Source organism: Eubalaena glacialis, chromosome 17 (assembly GCF_028564815.1).
Source record: "Eubalaena glacialis isolate mEubGla1 chromosome 17, mEubGla1.1.hap2.+ XY, whole genome shotgun sequence".
Taxonomy (NCBI): domain Eukaryota; kingdom Metazoa; phylum Chordata; class Mammalia; order Artiodactyla; family Balaenidae; genus Eubalaena; species Eubalaena glacialis.
In genome coordinates this window covers 47,203,655-47,220,498 of record NC_083732.1, presented here as the reverse complement: position 1 = coordinate 47,220,498, position 16,844 = coordinate 47,203,655, and the positions used below count along the sequence as shown (strand labels likewise).

General features: G+C 35.2%; 1 protein-coding gene across 2 annotated transcripts in view; it reads right to left on the bottom strand.

Moving 5' to 3' along the window:
- Nucleotides 1-909: 909 nt before the first annotated feature.
- The window catches only part of DPY19L4 (dpy-19 like 4), a 58,315-nt gene continuing 42,380 nt past the window's right edge, over nucleotides 910-16,844 (bottom strand). For both annotated transcript variants that reach the window (XM_061171570.1, XM_061171571.1), the window contains 6 exons: nucleotides 12,682-12,802; nucleotides 10,329-10,385; nucleotides 9,531-9,613; nucleotides 6,826-6,958; nucleotides 3,334-3,492; nucleotides 910-1,520 (listed from right to left, as the gene is read on the bottom strand). In XM_061171570.1, the coding sequence (XP_061027553.1) occupies nucleotides 1,356-1,520; nucleotides 3,334-3,492; nucleotides 6,826-6,958; nucleotides 9,531-9,613; nucleotides 10,329-10,385; nucleotides 12,682-12,802 (718 nt within the window). In that variant the 3' untranslated portion in view covers nucleotides 910-1,355. The remainder of the gene's footprint in view (nucleotides 1,521-3,333; nucleotides 3,493-6,825; nucleotides 6,959-9,530; nucleotides 9,614-10,328; nucleotides 10,386-12,681; nucleotides 12,803-16,844) is intronic.

Below are 16,844 nucleotides of genomic sequence, written 5' to 3'. Positions count from 1 at the left end.
TTCTAATGTAGTAATTTAGGGTAATGAAATTTCAATTTTTACAGCACTCTAACAAGTGAAAAATTTTTAAATCTGTTAACTTAACAGTTGTATAAGGTAAAACTAAACATGTATCCCATCTTATTAAAATGATACGTCCATCCTGAATCTCTTTATAAGGCCAAATTAATCATTCAGAATTTCTTTTAATTAATAATTAAAAATATGAAAACATTTAACTTAAAGGAACATAACAGATTGTGGAACTGTGCTCTGAATTTTATTATAATTGTCATTTTATTCTTAATGTTGAAGATTGTATCATCGTTTCATAAATAATAGCACTTGTGTTTTATCATAAATACACCTCTATGCAGAGGTATGTTGAACAGCATCTGCACGTATCTCCAGAAATTGTTGCTCATTTTAGTTGCTCATATTCTCATTCTGATAAAGATGTAATTTTTTACTTAATACTTCAATAGGAAACATGTGAATAGATTATATACTCCATATCCATATTTTTTAAAAACCTAAACAACATTCTTTTATTTTTTTCTTATTTTTAAATTTTGAACATTCTTTTAAATGTCTGTTTTAAAAAATACATAGGTAACAAGAGTTACTGTTTTATCATGATTCAATTGGTATCAAATTTATGGGCATAAGTGAAAAAACTAACCATTTAATAGTCATAAAGTGATGAAATGCAATATCATACACTGTATATTACTAAGAAAATGCTCATTTACATAAGCAGCAGATGAGGAGAGCAGTATCATGGAAAATCTGGATATATCTTTACGTATATCCTTAAAAATCACTTTCCTTTATATAATTTCCATTTTAATTTAAATGCCACGAATTTTCAGTGAACATTTAAATTAGTTTTTTATTGTAATATTTCAGTTCTATTATACACCATGAAATACCTTCAGAAACTGCCTTGAGGGAAAGAATAATTCTTTCCTTCTATTCTATATCACATTAAGTATTTATTAAATGTTATATTTGAGATATATACTCTGACCTTGAACATATTCAAATTCAAGACTAATGTTATGATGGAATGAAGATTTATGAGGAAAATTTTACAATAGTTTAGAAGGTAAAATCTTTAAAGACCATGTAGCAATAAGGAAAACACCTGGCTGGAATGATGCAGAGTGGCAGATTTGACATTTTACCAAAGTACAGTAATGTTTGATCTTCTTCCCCCCACAGAATTCTAGATCCAGTTAACAGCAGGAGGGGAAAAGCAGCAGCAACATTTCAAACGTCCATACTCTGATTTCCAAAAGACACCACGTAGGTAGAAGAAAATTGCATTTTACTTCAGGTGGTATAAGTCTTTGAAATGAAGGCTCTGCTATTTTTCAAGACTGAAAGGATATCACAGTGTTGATTTTATATACAAAGTAGGATCTGTTCCAGTATACTCTAGTGAAATAATTCACATAAGGAGAATAGTTAATTTTGACCTCATGACAAAATCTTCCATGTTTTGAGTAGGTTATCTTGTCACCTTCTTCACAAACCACCTATCAAACGATATGAAACAAAATATTAAAAAGCTTATTAAGCTTACAGGAGAAATGCAATCAATGTACAAGTGATGATATTTATATGAAAAAAGATATTATTGCTAAACATGGACTATCTCACATTAGTTAGCAAACATCTCATATTGTTCAGCAAATAAAAGCCTCTTCATAAGAGTTACCATGTCCACTAAATTCTTGAGCTTCCCATTGAGACTGAGAAATCAGTATAAAGTGTTCTCCAATCTTTAAAAGATTTAATCCTAAAATTAAAAGCCTATGTCTCCATAGTCTACTATCATTCCTCTGAAGAACCTTATCATGGAGCCTACCAAGGCTGAGAAATGGACATATACTCTTAATGTATATTCATACTCTTCTCCTTGTGCAGGACTGACTCACATTAGTAAGCAAGTTTCTGTGACTTATCCAGTACAATCCTTTACATTTTCACCTTAATGAGGTTCACTAAGATAGCTTAGCTAGGCTGAAGAGTTTTCTATACTAAAATACTAAATATTATTCTAATGCCTAGGAAAGATGTCAGAGAGTCAACTTTAAGAATAAAAGGATGGATCCGCTTTAAGTCCATGCCAGGCACTACACGAAAGAAGTAACCTGATCTCCAAAATGGAGCAAGAGGGCAGCCAAGAGCAGAAGGATACGGCTCTAGGCAGCAGACGGCAACACAGCAGTCATTACTGAACACCTGATGCTTGCTAGAATTCCACTTTGTCACCAATTAAGCCCAAGACCACAGGTATCAAGTGCCAACAGAGAAAAGTCAAAATACATGCAGCAGAAAACAGAATACGTTTATATTATAAGATTAAGGGGTCATGAAGAGAGGGAAAGGTGGAAATCATAAAAACTAATTTCTCGGGACTTCCCTGGAGGTCCAGTGGTTAAGACTCTGCGCTTCCACTGCAGGGGGCATGGGTTCGATCCCTAGTCAGGGAACTAAGATCCCACATGCCGCAGAGCGTGGCCCCCCCAAAAAAAACCAACAAACTAATTTCTCACCTCCAAACTGGTCTGGGATGATTATGACAAAGAGCTAATTAATTAGGAAGGGACAGAAAAAGTCTTGGCTGCAACCTGAAGAGAATATGCACTCCAAACAAGAATGACCTACTGAACTTTGCCTAAGATCCTTCACCCCCAACTTTCCCAGGAGTAAAGGCACCCTTTCCAGTGCCTAATTATCAGATATACAAACAGTAATTACCAGATATGCAAACTCCCCTGTCAGTCTTAGTTGCCAGGTATACAGTATACACTGTAGGCTGAGAAGTAAGAAAGCTTGGTAAAATAGCTAAAATCAATGAAAACTTAAGATACAGTTAAATCCTAACAACTAAAGTAGCTCTGAATACACTAATGTTTGTGGATAATAGGGACTCAATGTACAGGACTGTGTCAATTTAGTAAGCAATTTTTCTAGATATGTATCAAATTACAAGAAATTTCTCAACATAAGAATATAACAAAACAAACGGCTGCTCTTTATGTTAAAATAAAATCATCATTCAAAACAAACTATTTTTTGTTTATAAATGTTGAACATGCACAAGTACAGGCAACAAATAAGGAATCGAGATATTGGTAAACTTTTTTTTTTTGCAAAATTGCCCAACTTTTCTTTTGTACATTGAAAAAATAGTTCAAACTACTTTTAATAAGCTCCCCCCACTGTTATATAACTTTTAATTATATTCTTAGTTAAGTTCCAAAAATAAAGCTTGAAGATACTTTTATAAGTTTAAATAGTCATTTTTCTCAAAAAAATTTCATTTTCCAAATGGTTACTTACATGGCCATTTGCAATGTCTAATAAATCTTTAACCCTACAGCCTCTCACGGTTCCCACCTCATTGCAGATAGCATCTTCTACAATTAGGTAATTAGCCTTGTAGGATGTCAGTATTTTATAAATATCCTCAGCAGATCGCTTTGAATAGATTTGATAGATCTGAAAGAATATAATTAAAACAACAACTTTAAAAGACATTTAAAACTTCTGTTTATCAAAATTATACATTAAGCATCTACTACATTCTTAGTACTATCTGTGGAAAATAAAGATATTCACTAAGACTTGATTCCTTCCCTCAGGAAGCTTATATTCATCTGCTATTGGCCACTTGTGTATCTTCTTTTGAGAAATGTCCATTCAAGTCCTTTGCCCATTTTCCCCCAGTTTTATTGAGATATAATTGACATATAACATTGTGTAAGTTTAAGGTGTACAACATGTTTATTTGATATGCTCATATGTTGCAAAATGATTAGCACCATAGCTTTAGCTAACACCTGCATCATGTTACATAATCGCCATTTCTTTTTTGTGGGGAAAACATCTAAGATCTACTCTTAGCAACTTTCGAATATACAATACGGTGTTATTAACTATAATCACCATGCTGTACATTAGATCCCTAGAGTTTATTCATCTTATAACTAGAAGTTTGTACTCTTTCACCAACATCTCATTTCTCCAACCCTCCCAACCCCTGGCAACCACAACTCTTCTGTTTCTATGAGTTCAGCTTTTTTAGATTCCATATATAAGTGATATCATAGAGTATTTGTCTTTTTCTATCTGACTTACTTCACTTAGCATAATGCCCTCAAGGTTCATCCACATTGTTGCAAATGGCCTTTGTCCATTTTTTTAATTGGGTTGTCTTTTTATTATTGAGTTGTAATCGTTCCATTACTTTTTTTTATTACCATGTATCATAGTATTTTATACTCATTTTATACATGAGATAAAGTCAGTGAGGTTAAAAATAATTTGACCCTTGTCACAAATACTGAAAGAACAGGGATGCATGCTTAAAACTCATGTCTTGATTACGTGGTGTTTTTCATCACAATTTTGCTGACCTTATTAGATAATAAACTTTGGGTCTTATCAGATAATACGTTTTTCAGGTTTTCCGAAATGTTAACCTTGGATAACCACAAAAGTTAGGCCAAAAGTATCATATACTGTTTGTTATGAAAATACTGAGACTTGCAACCTAGATTGGACAAGATTCCAGTCTATCTGCAGAATATTCAGCAGCTGTTTACTGCATGTTACGGTTGCTGGCTATCCAGCAAGTCTAGGTCCAATGTCCATTGAGGTGCCAGAGATACTCATTCTGTGGAACACAGAACGTTAATAAATCAAGAGGAAGTTTCTCACTCATTTCACTTTGTTAAATAAGTTCATGTGAATGATTCTATCTTATCCACCTTATACTTATTTATAGTTTTTTATATATATTTTTACTTATTTTTAAGTTTGGGGAAACTGTAACATACTACTGGGGCATATAAAAAACACCTCTATGCAATGACAATAACATTACTGTTAGACTAGAGTACGAGGTTTCTCAACCTCAACGCTATCAACACTCTGGGCCAGGTAATTCTTTGTCAGGACAGAATGGAGGCTGTTCTGTACACTGGAGGATGTTTAAGAGTAGCCCTGGTCTCTACCCACTACGTGTCTGTAGAACCCCTCCCCTAGCTGTGACAACCAAAAGTGTCTCCAGACATTGCCAAATGTCCCCTGGGAGCACCATCTTCCCAGGTTTTAGAATCACTGGCCTATAATCACTGATTATAAAGATTAGTCACATGTTATGAATTACAGACAGTGTCTAATTCAAATGGGATGGTCTCACTTATGGAGTTCAATTTGAATTTTATTTTAACAACAAATTTATTCAGTACTTGCTATGTACTAGACACCATATAGAAAGACCAAGATTTGAAAAAAAAAATGGTTCCTATTCTCACAGCCAAGTCACATAAAACTAAAAACTCTAAAATGTTTAAATTTAATTAGAACCTAATTAGAACTCTGACCTAATTATAAGTGATTCTGAAATTCTATATTAGGACAAAGACCAATCAAAAGACAACAAAGAAAACAAAGCCATGTCAGAGTCTGTTGGTTTAAATCCACAAAAAGTAAAGTTTAGGAATATGCAGTAGTGTATCTTCTAAGCAACACTACCTTTTCAACTGCAGCAAATACTAATCAGAGGCAGCTGTTGTCTCTCAGGTAAATCACTTCGAGGTAGATCTCCCCATCTCTGACCTCTCCCTTGCTTCAACTGTTCCCTGACCTTAATTAACTCTAAAACAGATCTAAGGTTCTACTCCTGGGCTTCTGAAAGGTCTTTGATGACTGCCAAATGCCTCCAGGGCAAGTCTAAATTCTTAAGCATGACCTTCCAGGTCCTCCAGAATTTGGCCTTATTTTATTTTCCAGTTTCATGGCCAAACAAATTTCAAGGCTCATGTGACTTTTTTAACCTGGAATCACTGTATTCTTCTTCCAAACAAGTTTCTAGTCATCCTTCAAAGCCCAGATCAAGCAAATGCCCTTTATGAAGACTTGGATTTTTGCAGGCAGAACTGATTGCTTCTGCTTTTGAACTCTCTACTTTCTGTGGTTATATGTGAATGTGTGTGCACACATACAATTATAATTTAATAGTACATATTAATACTAGCTAACATTTAAATTTTACTGTTTCAGGCATAATGCATTATCTTATTTAATTCTCACAACTAGGAGGTAAGAACTATTATTACTTCCAGATTCAGAAACTTGCTCAAGGTCATAAAGCTTAGAGTCTAATCTTTGTATTAGAGTCTAACTTCTATACTGCTATACTTCCTCCTTAGCTTAGAGTATACTTAAAAACTATATGAAATTCTCTCCAACTGAAAAACAGAATATTTAGAACTCAGGTTCAGTTGGTCATTACCTTCAGATATGAAGTTACCATTTAAATCCATACCAAACATTCAAAATAATACATTCTCTGAACAAGAAGCAATTACATACCATACTAATGTTATACTAAGTTATTAATAATAGCCCATAATGAAAAATAAATCAGTGTTTTATAAGCAATAATAGAATTTTGACTTGGAAATACAAAGTGTATAAAGACATTAACTGAAAGCCTTCCTTCAATAATTTGATTGAGAACAATGATATTCTCAAAAGAATGCTTCCCTTTATAAAATATTACACATCAGTCCCTTGAAACCTTGTGGGAAAGGAAATGTTTCTCCTAGAAACATATCCATACTTTCCATAAAACAAAGAACTTCATATTCTAATGTTGGCCTCTCTTGATTAAATGTATTATACAGCTTTTTTAAAACTAAAGCTAATTAACACTTCTAAAATTGTCTGGATTTTCCTAGCTAACCAGGAATATATGCATCATTACAGAACTATACTAAGGAGTCATATAAAAATGATCCAAATGTAGAATCTAAAATGCCTTACATTTTCATTTCTCTTGAGAAGATCATCATCATTGTAAAGAGGCAAGCTTGTCACCATCCATCCAGTGCATAATTTAATCACACCCATTAACTGTGGACTTCCTGCAAAAACAGCTGCAACTGGAGCTTGCCTTCTGCAAAGAACCATAAAGATTTACACACTGAAAAGGTAAGTATACTACTTAGATCACTGATTTATATCAATTCTGAAATACCAAGCAACTTAAAATGTATTGCACACTTAAGTTTCAATGTCAGTTTTCATTTCATTTAATTTTTGGATTTATTAAAAAAAACTGAGCACCTATTATGTGCCAGAAACTTTTCAGAGTGCTAAAGATAAATAAATATTTAAAAAAGAGAGGTAGAGAGGTGGGAGGACAAAGTCCCTGCTTTGAAGAGGGACCAGGGGGAGAGGATAAACATATAGGTCAGGTGGTAATAATGCTATTAAAAAATAATGCAGGGTAATGGGAGTGACAATTCAATGCTGATACTGTGAATTCTCAAATTCATCTTTGGCAAATATTAACCACCAGAACCCAACTCCTTCCAGATCCATCTATCCTCCTGCTCCTTCCCTACCTTTACCCATATGTCTATCTCCGGATAACACATGAAGGACTTCCCTACTCTAAATCATAATCCAAAGTCCCAGATAGATGCCACTCACAAGACAGGTCCCAAAGGGCTGCTCTTATGTCCTGACTTATTTATTACCTCCCTGTATTCAACATTCAGCATCTACCTACTATGTGCTAGTGATATTGTCAAGCTCTGAAAATAAAGAGACAGCACAGAGCCACTGTCCTCAAGGAGCCCCCAGTAATGGGGAAACAAAAATGAAACAGAAAAATCACAACACAGTGACATAAATGTCCAATCATTTGATGTAAAAGGTCCAATGTTTAGGCCTTTGCTGTTTTTGAAAATATTGTGGTAAATCACACACATAGATGTGACTTTCTCTTTTGTTAATGACAACACAAGGCTATATAGTCAGTGTTCCACAAAGGTAAATACAATTCACTAAAAAGTATTAATAGGCAGTAGTTAAGGATGATCTAAAAAAATAATAATTTTTATACATACAAGAGGTGTCATGATAATAACGAGAACTTATAATAAGACCTATTATTCTCATTTCTATATACCTATTCTATAAACCTATTCCTCATTTCTAGAAACATTTTTTGCCTTTTTTCCCCTATTATCCTGGCCTTTTCTGAGAGTGTTTCATTCCTTTTTCAAGTTTTAGTTTCTTCTTCTATGTGTTTAAAAATTTTCAAACTATTTCATAGTCTCTATCCATAGGGTAGACTGGTTGGAAAAATGGTTACAATGATTCTTTTCTATAGGTATGCTCTTGGAGGAAACACTGGTCTTTGTCATGTGACTTGTTTTGGCCAATAGGACAACAGCAAACATAATTTGAGCAGAGACTTAAAACATGCTTGACCTTGCGACTTGTCCTCTCTTGCTGCTCTTGGGAACTCTACAACCACCACCTTATGAATGAGCCCAGTCTCACCTGGGCTGGATAATGAGAAGCATGTGGCTAAGTCAACTCCATGACCTCAGCTGACACCTACCCAGTCTAGACATGTGAGAAAGGCCATGCCAGACTATCCAGTCCCAGATGAGCTGGCCCAGACCAGAAGAATCCTACCAATTGCTTCTACTCAGCTGACCACTGAAATGGTGCAAAATAACAAATGTTTATTGTTTGTACACCACTAAGTTTTGTGGTAGTCCACTGTGCAGCAAAAACTGACACAAGCAAATTTTATTATCAGAAATTGCTAGAAGTCTAATTCTATTGCTTATCACAACCGACAACTGATTCTTGCTGTGTTGAACTGTTTCTTCATGTGTTTTGTAACTTTAGAGCTTATCTTCATGAAGCTTTATTTGTGAAATCCTGGGTAGCCTGGGTTGAGGATTATATCAGGCACTCCAGACCATCCCAGAACCACTTTTTATGCTAATCTCTTGATATAGGGTTTCCTGGATTAGACAAGTATAATTTCAAACTACAAACATGTGAATTCAGATGCATTGCTACAAATTCAGGAGAGACACTTTATTTCTGACCAAGAGCTGAAACCAAGGAAGACGTGCTTTCTTATCATCTTTCTCTACCACTTGATAGCTATTTTGTGATAGTCCATCCTTTCACTGATAGTGTAGCCCTTTGAGGGTCCCTTAGTTATATATGTATGTTAGGGGAGGGAACGAGGTGTTTCAATTAAAATTCCCAGCTTCTATAGTCCCAAGAGCACATCTCCTGTCGTATTAAAATCTGCATGAGTGTTAAAATTAAAATTAAAAATCTTGTTAACCTTGGTTATCAAGACTAGAAATCCACCGCTCATTCATCTCCAACTCCGGTTAAAAGAAGCATCTCTTGACTATCTAAATAAAAGAACATTGGTTCCTTTTTATTCCACATTTCTAGATGTTTAACAGCTACAGTTTCATATCTAAAACTTATCAATACTATATTTTGATGGAAATGAGTTCAATTAGAAAATTAGAATTGTATGTCTAAATGAAAACTAAATATCCCTAAAAATACAGGGTAAAATCCCTGAGATTTATGAGAACTTGGGAAAGGATTAATTTATTATTTCCCCTGAATCCATTAAATAGCATCCAATGATTAATTAATAGCTTAACAACAGTCTTGGGCAGTTCAGTTCTTACTTTATCCAGGTCATAAGTTCCACCGTATCTGGGTCATAAAATTCTTGTAGTTCCATTAATTCTGTCATTAATCTTGGAAAAAACTAAAATACAAAACAAAATCCCCAAAACCTGTAAGTATTTAGAAAGTTTAAAACTGTTTCAGAGTACTTCCAAAGACTAAGAGGCCAACTTACGACAAACAATGTTACAACACTGTTCTCACAGAGAAAATGGCATGGATTGCTTTACTTTCCTTCAGTTTCTTGCTAGTTCTTCTCAGCCCGAATAATCTACTGTGTGGTTAATTCACTGCCTACGCTCAATACATAATTTTATCCACCAAACAAGTAATCATCAGTTGTATCTTTCATGCACATGCACACTGAATAAATAAGCAAACAAATAAATTTCAGATCAAGTCAAATAATTCACAGGTTTACTGACAATTAATTTCATGTTACATTACGATAAGCCAAAGAGTTTACATTATTTTATAAATATTTAAATTGGGGGATTGCCAAAATACTTTTTACTATTTACTAATAAATACCATTTATTCAGCCATTTCCTTTGTCAATTATAAACTGAATTAATACCAGTATTAGACTACAGAAAATTGCATCAGATGGCATTGTAAAAATGTTTTACCTCTTCTATCATGTTCCTATTGGTAGAAGATTACGTATTATTAAGTATATCACGCTTTATTTTGTTAGAATACTGTTCCAATATAAATATCCTATACACACATATAAATCTATCACTACCTTATAGGTAACATATATTTTCATCTTATGAAAAATCTAATTTTCTTACCTCTTTCCATAAGCTGAGACCTATTATAGTAGGGACAGCCATGCTCAGAATAAGAGCCTAAAATGTTAAAGCAAAAAGGGTTATGGATAAATACATTTCAGAATGTACTATAGAGGCACTGACTCTACGACCAATCAAATATTCTTACAGTTATAACAATTTCAGTCAGAGAAATTGGAGTCAGCACGGAACCTAGTTCACAGAGTGAGATGGGTGAAGAATAATAAATTTTATATTAAGCTGGAGACAAAGTGAGAAATACATATTTGCAATATAAATTTAAGGCAGAACATAAAAAGGGTAATGCACATCGCAATATTTAAAATAGTAAGTCAATATTTGACAATTTTTCCAGGAATTTAACTTATGAAGAGCTTACAAAAAACATTGAACTGCTATGAAAACAGCTAACAACAACAACAAAAAGACAATGAATTAACACAGGAAAAATAGCCAATATACATCAATATACTACTACGCTAAGAATGCATAAAATCCTCTGGAAAAAAGACTGGCAAAATACAACATGACTATCATTAGAGATAATTTATCATCTTCCTACCAAAACCTGTTCTCTTCCTATTGTCCTATGTCTATTGGTGACCCCACAATCCAGTCACACAAACCCAAAACCTAAGAAACATCTATGATTCCTCCCTATTCTTCATTCTCCCATACTTAATGAGGCACCAAATCTTCTTACTCTTCTATTTTTTTCACTTCAGTGTAGTACAGTATTAATTAAATGGGCTTTGGAGCTAGAAGAACCCGGGTGTGAATCATGGTTCTTACACTTACAAGTTATGTGATCTTGGGTGAGTTATTTAACCACTTTATGCCTTAGTTTGTCTATAAAATACAGATAATAAAACTTAACTAACAGGGTCTTTGTAAGCTTTGAATAGCATGTGAAATGCTTCAAACAGTACCTGACACATAGTGAGCTCTTAAAACAATTGAAGTTTTTATCGTTTCCATCCTCCATGGCCTGTACCTGGGTGACAGCCCGCTTCCTGATTCCAGTCTCTCACCCTTAAGCCTATCCTTCACAGAACTATAAGGGTGAGCTGAGAGAAAATGTAAGGCTGACTCTCTCCCCCCCTTGCATAAACATGTCAATGTCTTCCTACTGCCTGTGGGATAACACCAAGCACGACAGGACACTCAAAGGCCTCGATGACCTTACCCTCCTAGACTTCTCCAGTCTCATTTCTTGACCACTCCTACCTCACATTTTATGTGCCAACAAAACTAAATATATCGTGCTTTTTCTTTACCTCTGTTTTTATTCCCTTTGAATACATCAAACGGAATAAAAGGTAATCCCTAAAAAAACTGAATTAATTAGCCCTTCTCTGTTCCAACAGCACCCTATCAACACTTCTTATCTGTTTTTATGACTGGGAGACTGTAATCCACTTGATGAAATTAATCTCTTTGTTTTCTCTTTTTTTTTTGGCCGCACCACAGGGCATGCAGGATCTTAGTTCCCCAACCAGGGATCGAACCTGTGTCCCCTGCAGTGGAGGCGCAGAGTCCTAACCACTGGACTGCCAGGGAATTCCCCTAATTATGTTTTATTTATCTTTTTATTGCAAGCACATTACACATAGCGGGCACAGTGTAAATGTTCCATTCTCACTGAAAACATACCATAGTTCTAAATCAAACTGAGAAAAATATTATCAAAATTAATTTTTGAAAGCCTCTCACATTGATTCACTTATATTTTTACCTTCTATTTTTTAAGTAGTCTGCATTGAAACACTACTTTTACAATCAGAAATTATTAAAAAATGTTTTCCATAGAATCTTTTTTTCTACCTATAAATCATAATGCGATTTACTCATGCTATTATTTTTCATAAATTTATTTATTTAATTTGTTTATTTTTGGCTGTGTTGGGTCTTCATTGGTGCACGCAGGCTTTCTCCTTCATGCGGGTGAGTGGGGGCTACTCTTAGTTGTGGTGCGCGGGCTTCTCATTACTGTGGCTTCTCCAGTTGCGGAGCACGGGCTCTAGGCGTGCAGGCTTCAGTAGTTGCAGCAGGCGGGCTCAGTAGTTGTGGCTTGTGTGCTTCAGTAGTTGTGGCATGCAGGCTCAGTAGTTGTGGCTCATGGGCTCTAGAGTACAGGCTCAGTAGTTGTGGTGCACGGGCTTAGTTGCTCCACAGCATGTGGGATCTTCCTGGACCAGGGCTCGAACCCGTGTCCCCTGCATTGGCAGGAGGATTCTTAACCACTGCACCACCAGGGAAGCCCTACTCATGCTATTTGAATTGTATTCATGTGGTTCCCATTTATATAATTCAAAGAGAAACAAGAACTTAACACAAAATAACAATGACTCACCAACAATACTGGGTGTACAGTTCGTAATCGAAGCCACTTGAAAAGTGTCATCCAAAGTTCAGGAGAACATACACCAAATGCTGCTAACATACACACATAAGGAGTCCAGAGGTATTTCAAGCTGGAAAAGACAAAAAGAGTCATACATGAGCTATCCTATAAACATCATTATTATGTGATTTCTCTTTTGAGTTCATTCCTAATACTCATGAAAATACCACAATGTTGAAGGAGAATGAAAAAGCTTAGCCTCTAATTTTCAGCAACATATTGTTACTCACTTCTTAAATAATCAAGAGACATGTGGGTTACTAAAATGAGGATAAAATAAGACATTAATATAGATGAGGTGTAGTAAAATTGTACTGTTGGAGAGAATATAAACTGTTATACTTTTTCAGAAGGCAATTTGGCAGAACCTATAAAAATTCTAAATACCCCAAGACAATCCCATTTCTAGTAATCTAGCCTACAGATATATTAGCATAAATGTATAAAGATATACATGTGGGAAAAAAAAAAAGAAACCTAACTATCCTTCAACAGGTACTGATTAAATAATAAATCCTTATGAAAAACAAAAAAGCAAACTGCAAAATTTTATGTATACTGTTACCCTAGTTTTTTGGTGTTTTTTTTTCTAATGTACATATATGCAGTATAGCCAAAAAATAACATCTGAAAAGATATTGCTGACAGTTGTGACCTCTGAGGACTGGGATGGAAGGATTTTCATTTTTTACTTCATACATATCTATATTATTTGGGTTTGTTACACAATCTGCATTATTACTTTTGAGATTAATTTTTTAAAAACAGGATTGAAAAATTGGGGCCCTTAACTTAAAAAGATTAAAAATCCAGGTGTACAGAAAAATGAACTTGTGCAAATAAAAGGCAGTACCTTACTTTAAGTTGTAACTTGTAGAGGAAACAAAAGAAACCCATCACGCTAGGTGATGGTAAAAGCTGAAGACAGAAGAGGAAGAGTTTATAAAAATTTGTGGATGTCATTGCTTCACACAGATTATCAAGGAAAAATAACAGCTCAGAAGATAACTTTTGTAGTTAAGACTAAGGAAACAATAAGATATATTCTTTGATGACAAACTCAAAAGAGACTAGAAGAATATGAGGCCAGAGTATAAATGTGAACTATTTTGGTTTTATAAAACAGCAGAGCTATGAAATGGGGAAAACAAAGTAACATTCATCTAATAAAAATATATTGATCATACACTTCAGGGTGACCAAAGTACTAGCGAGGAAAAAAGAAAAACAAGACATGGCTACAGCCCTCAAGGAGGGCTTTATTAAGATGGAATAAAACTGAACACATGGGAAACAATTAGAAAATAAGTATAAAAAAATTTATATAAGGTCTAGGGTGATATGAAAGCAAAAGGACCAATTTGAGAATGTACTTAAGGTTTAAAACAATGAATACTGAATCAGGCTTTGAGAGAAGTAGTTGGATGTATATAGAATACATGTTGCTAAGACAGAGGAACTGCATTCGTTTCCTCTGGTTAACCAGTATCTCCTCCAACCAATAACTTCCCCAGTTCAGAAAACACCAAACCTATTTTTCCAGTCAGCCAGAAACAATACTAGAGTCTGCTTTATAACTCCAGGAGAGACTACTCACATTGAACTACATGTATATGACATCCCTTGGAACACAAGCTCTCTGCTCTAGACATTGCACCATTGTGCCAATCCACTGATTTCTTCGTATCCAACCCTTCCTTACCATTTTATTTCAATAGCCAGCTAATTAACATCTCAACTTTTAAATTCTCTTCCAATTCAACCAAATGCCAGATGAATCCTTTTCAAACATAACTATGAGAAGACATGTTCTGTTCAAAAATCTTTAGTTTCCCAATACCTACAGAAATAAATGAAAACTCACCCAAATGGTTTTCAGGGCCCTCTAAAATATGGTCCTGACATACCTTTTCAGTTTTTTCTCCTACTACTTCCCTAAATGATTAGAGTTCCAGCCAGAGTTTGCAGAACAATCTCAGTGTTTCCATCCCATAATGCACACAAGTTTCTCCCTCCTGGTAAAACTGCACCCCTCTCTAGTTGCTGCCTTAGCCTCTGATTCCCTTTATAGCCAGACTTCTTGAAGTCTACACTCATCTCTCTTTCCTCACCATCTTTTCTCTCTGATCATATCCTTTAAAAACTCTTCCTTTGGCTTCTGAATTGCAACTCTTCCTAGGATCCCTCCACCACAGTCCCTGTTACTCCTTATTTAGTTTCCAATTCCCAAATATCTTAGTTTTGGCCCCTTTACTCCATCTCCATTGCTACTCACTTCTAGATTCTACTATGATACCTTCTTAACTGGTTTATCTTCCTCTAATCTTGTTTTCCTCAAACCTTTCTCAATCATTGCTGCCAGAGAGATTTTCCCTAAAAAAGCAAAGTTGATCATGTCAAATTTCTGCTTAAAACACTTGATCTGTTCCCTGCTTATTTTTCCAGACATATCTTGCTATTTCCCTCACATTCATCCCATAGTATTGGTTCCCAAAGAATACTTCTTTTTCCCAGATTACTATACACACACACACACACACACACACACAGGCACATGAGAAAACTGACAGCCTGGCCAATCTCTATCTCTCAAGACTGTGGCCCTGTTTAGAAAATCTCCCTTAAGCTGATTTCCCCTACCTACCTTCCACAGGTGAGTTAGTACCTCTCCTCTGGATGACCAAAGCACCCTCTGTATACCTTTCTCATAGTATTTTACTTTGTTCTAGCTCTTGGTTTACTTATCTAAAATAGGAACTCTTTGAAAAGATTCAAAAAGACTAGATTTCATATCTCTCTAATCCCTACTGCCTACCTGGTAGAGTGCCGGGCACCTCCTAGGGGACCATGCAAGTTATCTGCATGAATAGATGATCATGTCTTAGAGGTCTAGTGAGTAAATTAGAGAATTAAGGACCAATGATAGAATAATGCAGATTACATGTTCAAAAAAGGGATCTTGAACTTAAAATGGCAGATCCAACAATGAAGAATGGTGGGAATAACAAAAAGTTCTTTTTCAGAGAGAAATAAAACTGAGGAAGGAGGGGAAGGAGGGGAAAAGGGTAAACCATGCTCCAAAATTCTAGTACTACAAGGCAACAAGATGAGACTCAAACCCTGAATCACTTAAAATATTCATGGATTAATACACTTCTTCATCCTATTTAGGCACTATGGATTGCTAACTATTAGAGTGAACCTTATTCTCACTTCAAGTTTCCATAGAGATACCCCCTAGTCATGGGTTTGGCAGTCTGATAAAGTCCGTGGACCCTTTAGAAGAAAACATTTCTAAATGCATAAAATACATGGGCTTACAAAGAAAACCAATTATACTGAAATACTGATACCAAATAATAAAATTTGTATTTGTAATACAGCAATATTTGTACTTGTTTATTAATACATTAAATGCAGGTCTAATAATTACTATAATTTTGTAGTGATGTATATAAACAATAGTCAAGATACCTGTAAAAAACCAATACAATGAGAAAATAACTATGCTTTGTGCTGGTGAAAGCACCACGGGTACTGCTAAAATGACTGTGATTCTGTATCTGTATTCGTAATTAAAGGAAACTTAAATCTTATACTATATCAATACTCTTCACCTCTCCCTGCTTTCATCCCCCTCCCTATATTTCAGAGCCTTAACTGCTCCTCTTCGTGGCAGCAATTTATCTGATCTGTGAGTGTGAGGTGACACACAGTTGAGCATGCTCAACCAACACTTATAGGCTTTTACATTTTGGATCTTCCTTTTGCAGCATGGGTGTATATAGGTGCAGCAGGCTTACCAAGGCTCTGGCCATTCAAGAGGGAAGGCCTGAAATTTAAGGACTACACTCAGTTTGGGGTGGAAGATATTCGAAGGCCTTTTGGTCACACATAAAAAAGAGTTCTCCAATGCAACTTTTATCAGAATCAGAATCATTCAGATGACCAAAATATATTTCTCATATATATTTGGTTTTTGACCACAGGTTTCTGGCTCACAACTCCCAAAACCCTTGGAATTTCCTAAGTGCTGAGAGCTTAAATGTATCTTTTATTATGTTAACGAGGTGACTTTCGGAAAGGAGCTAAGGATGGGGACTGGTTGCCAG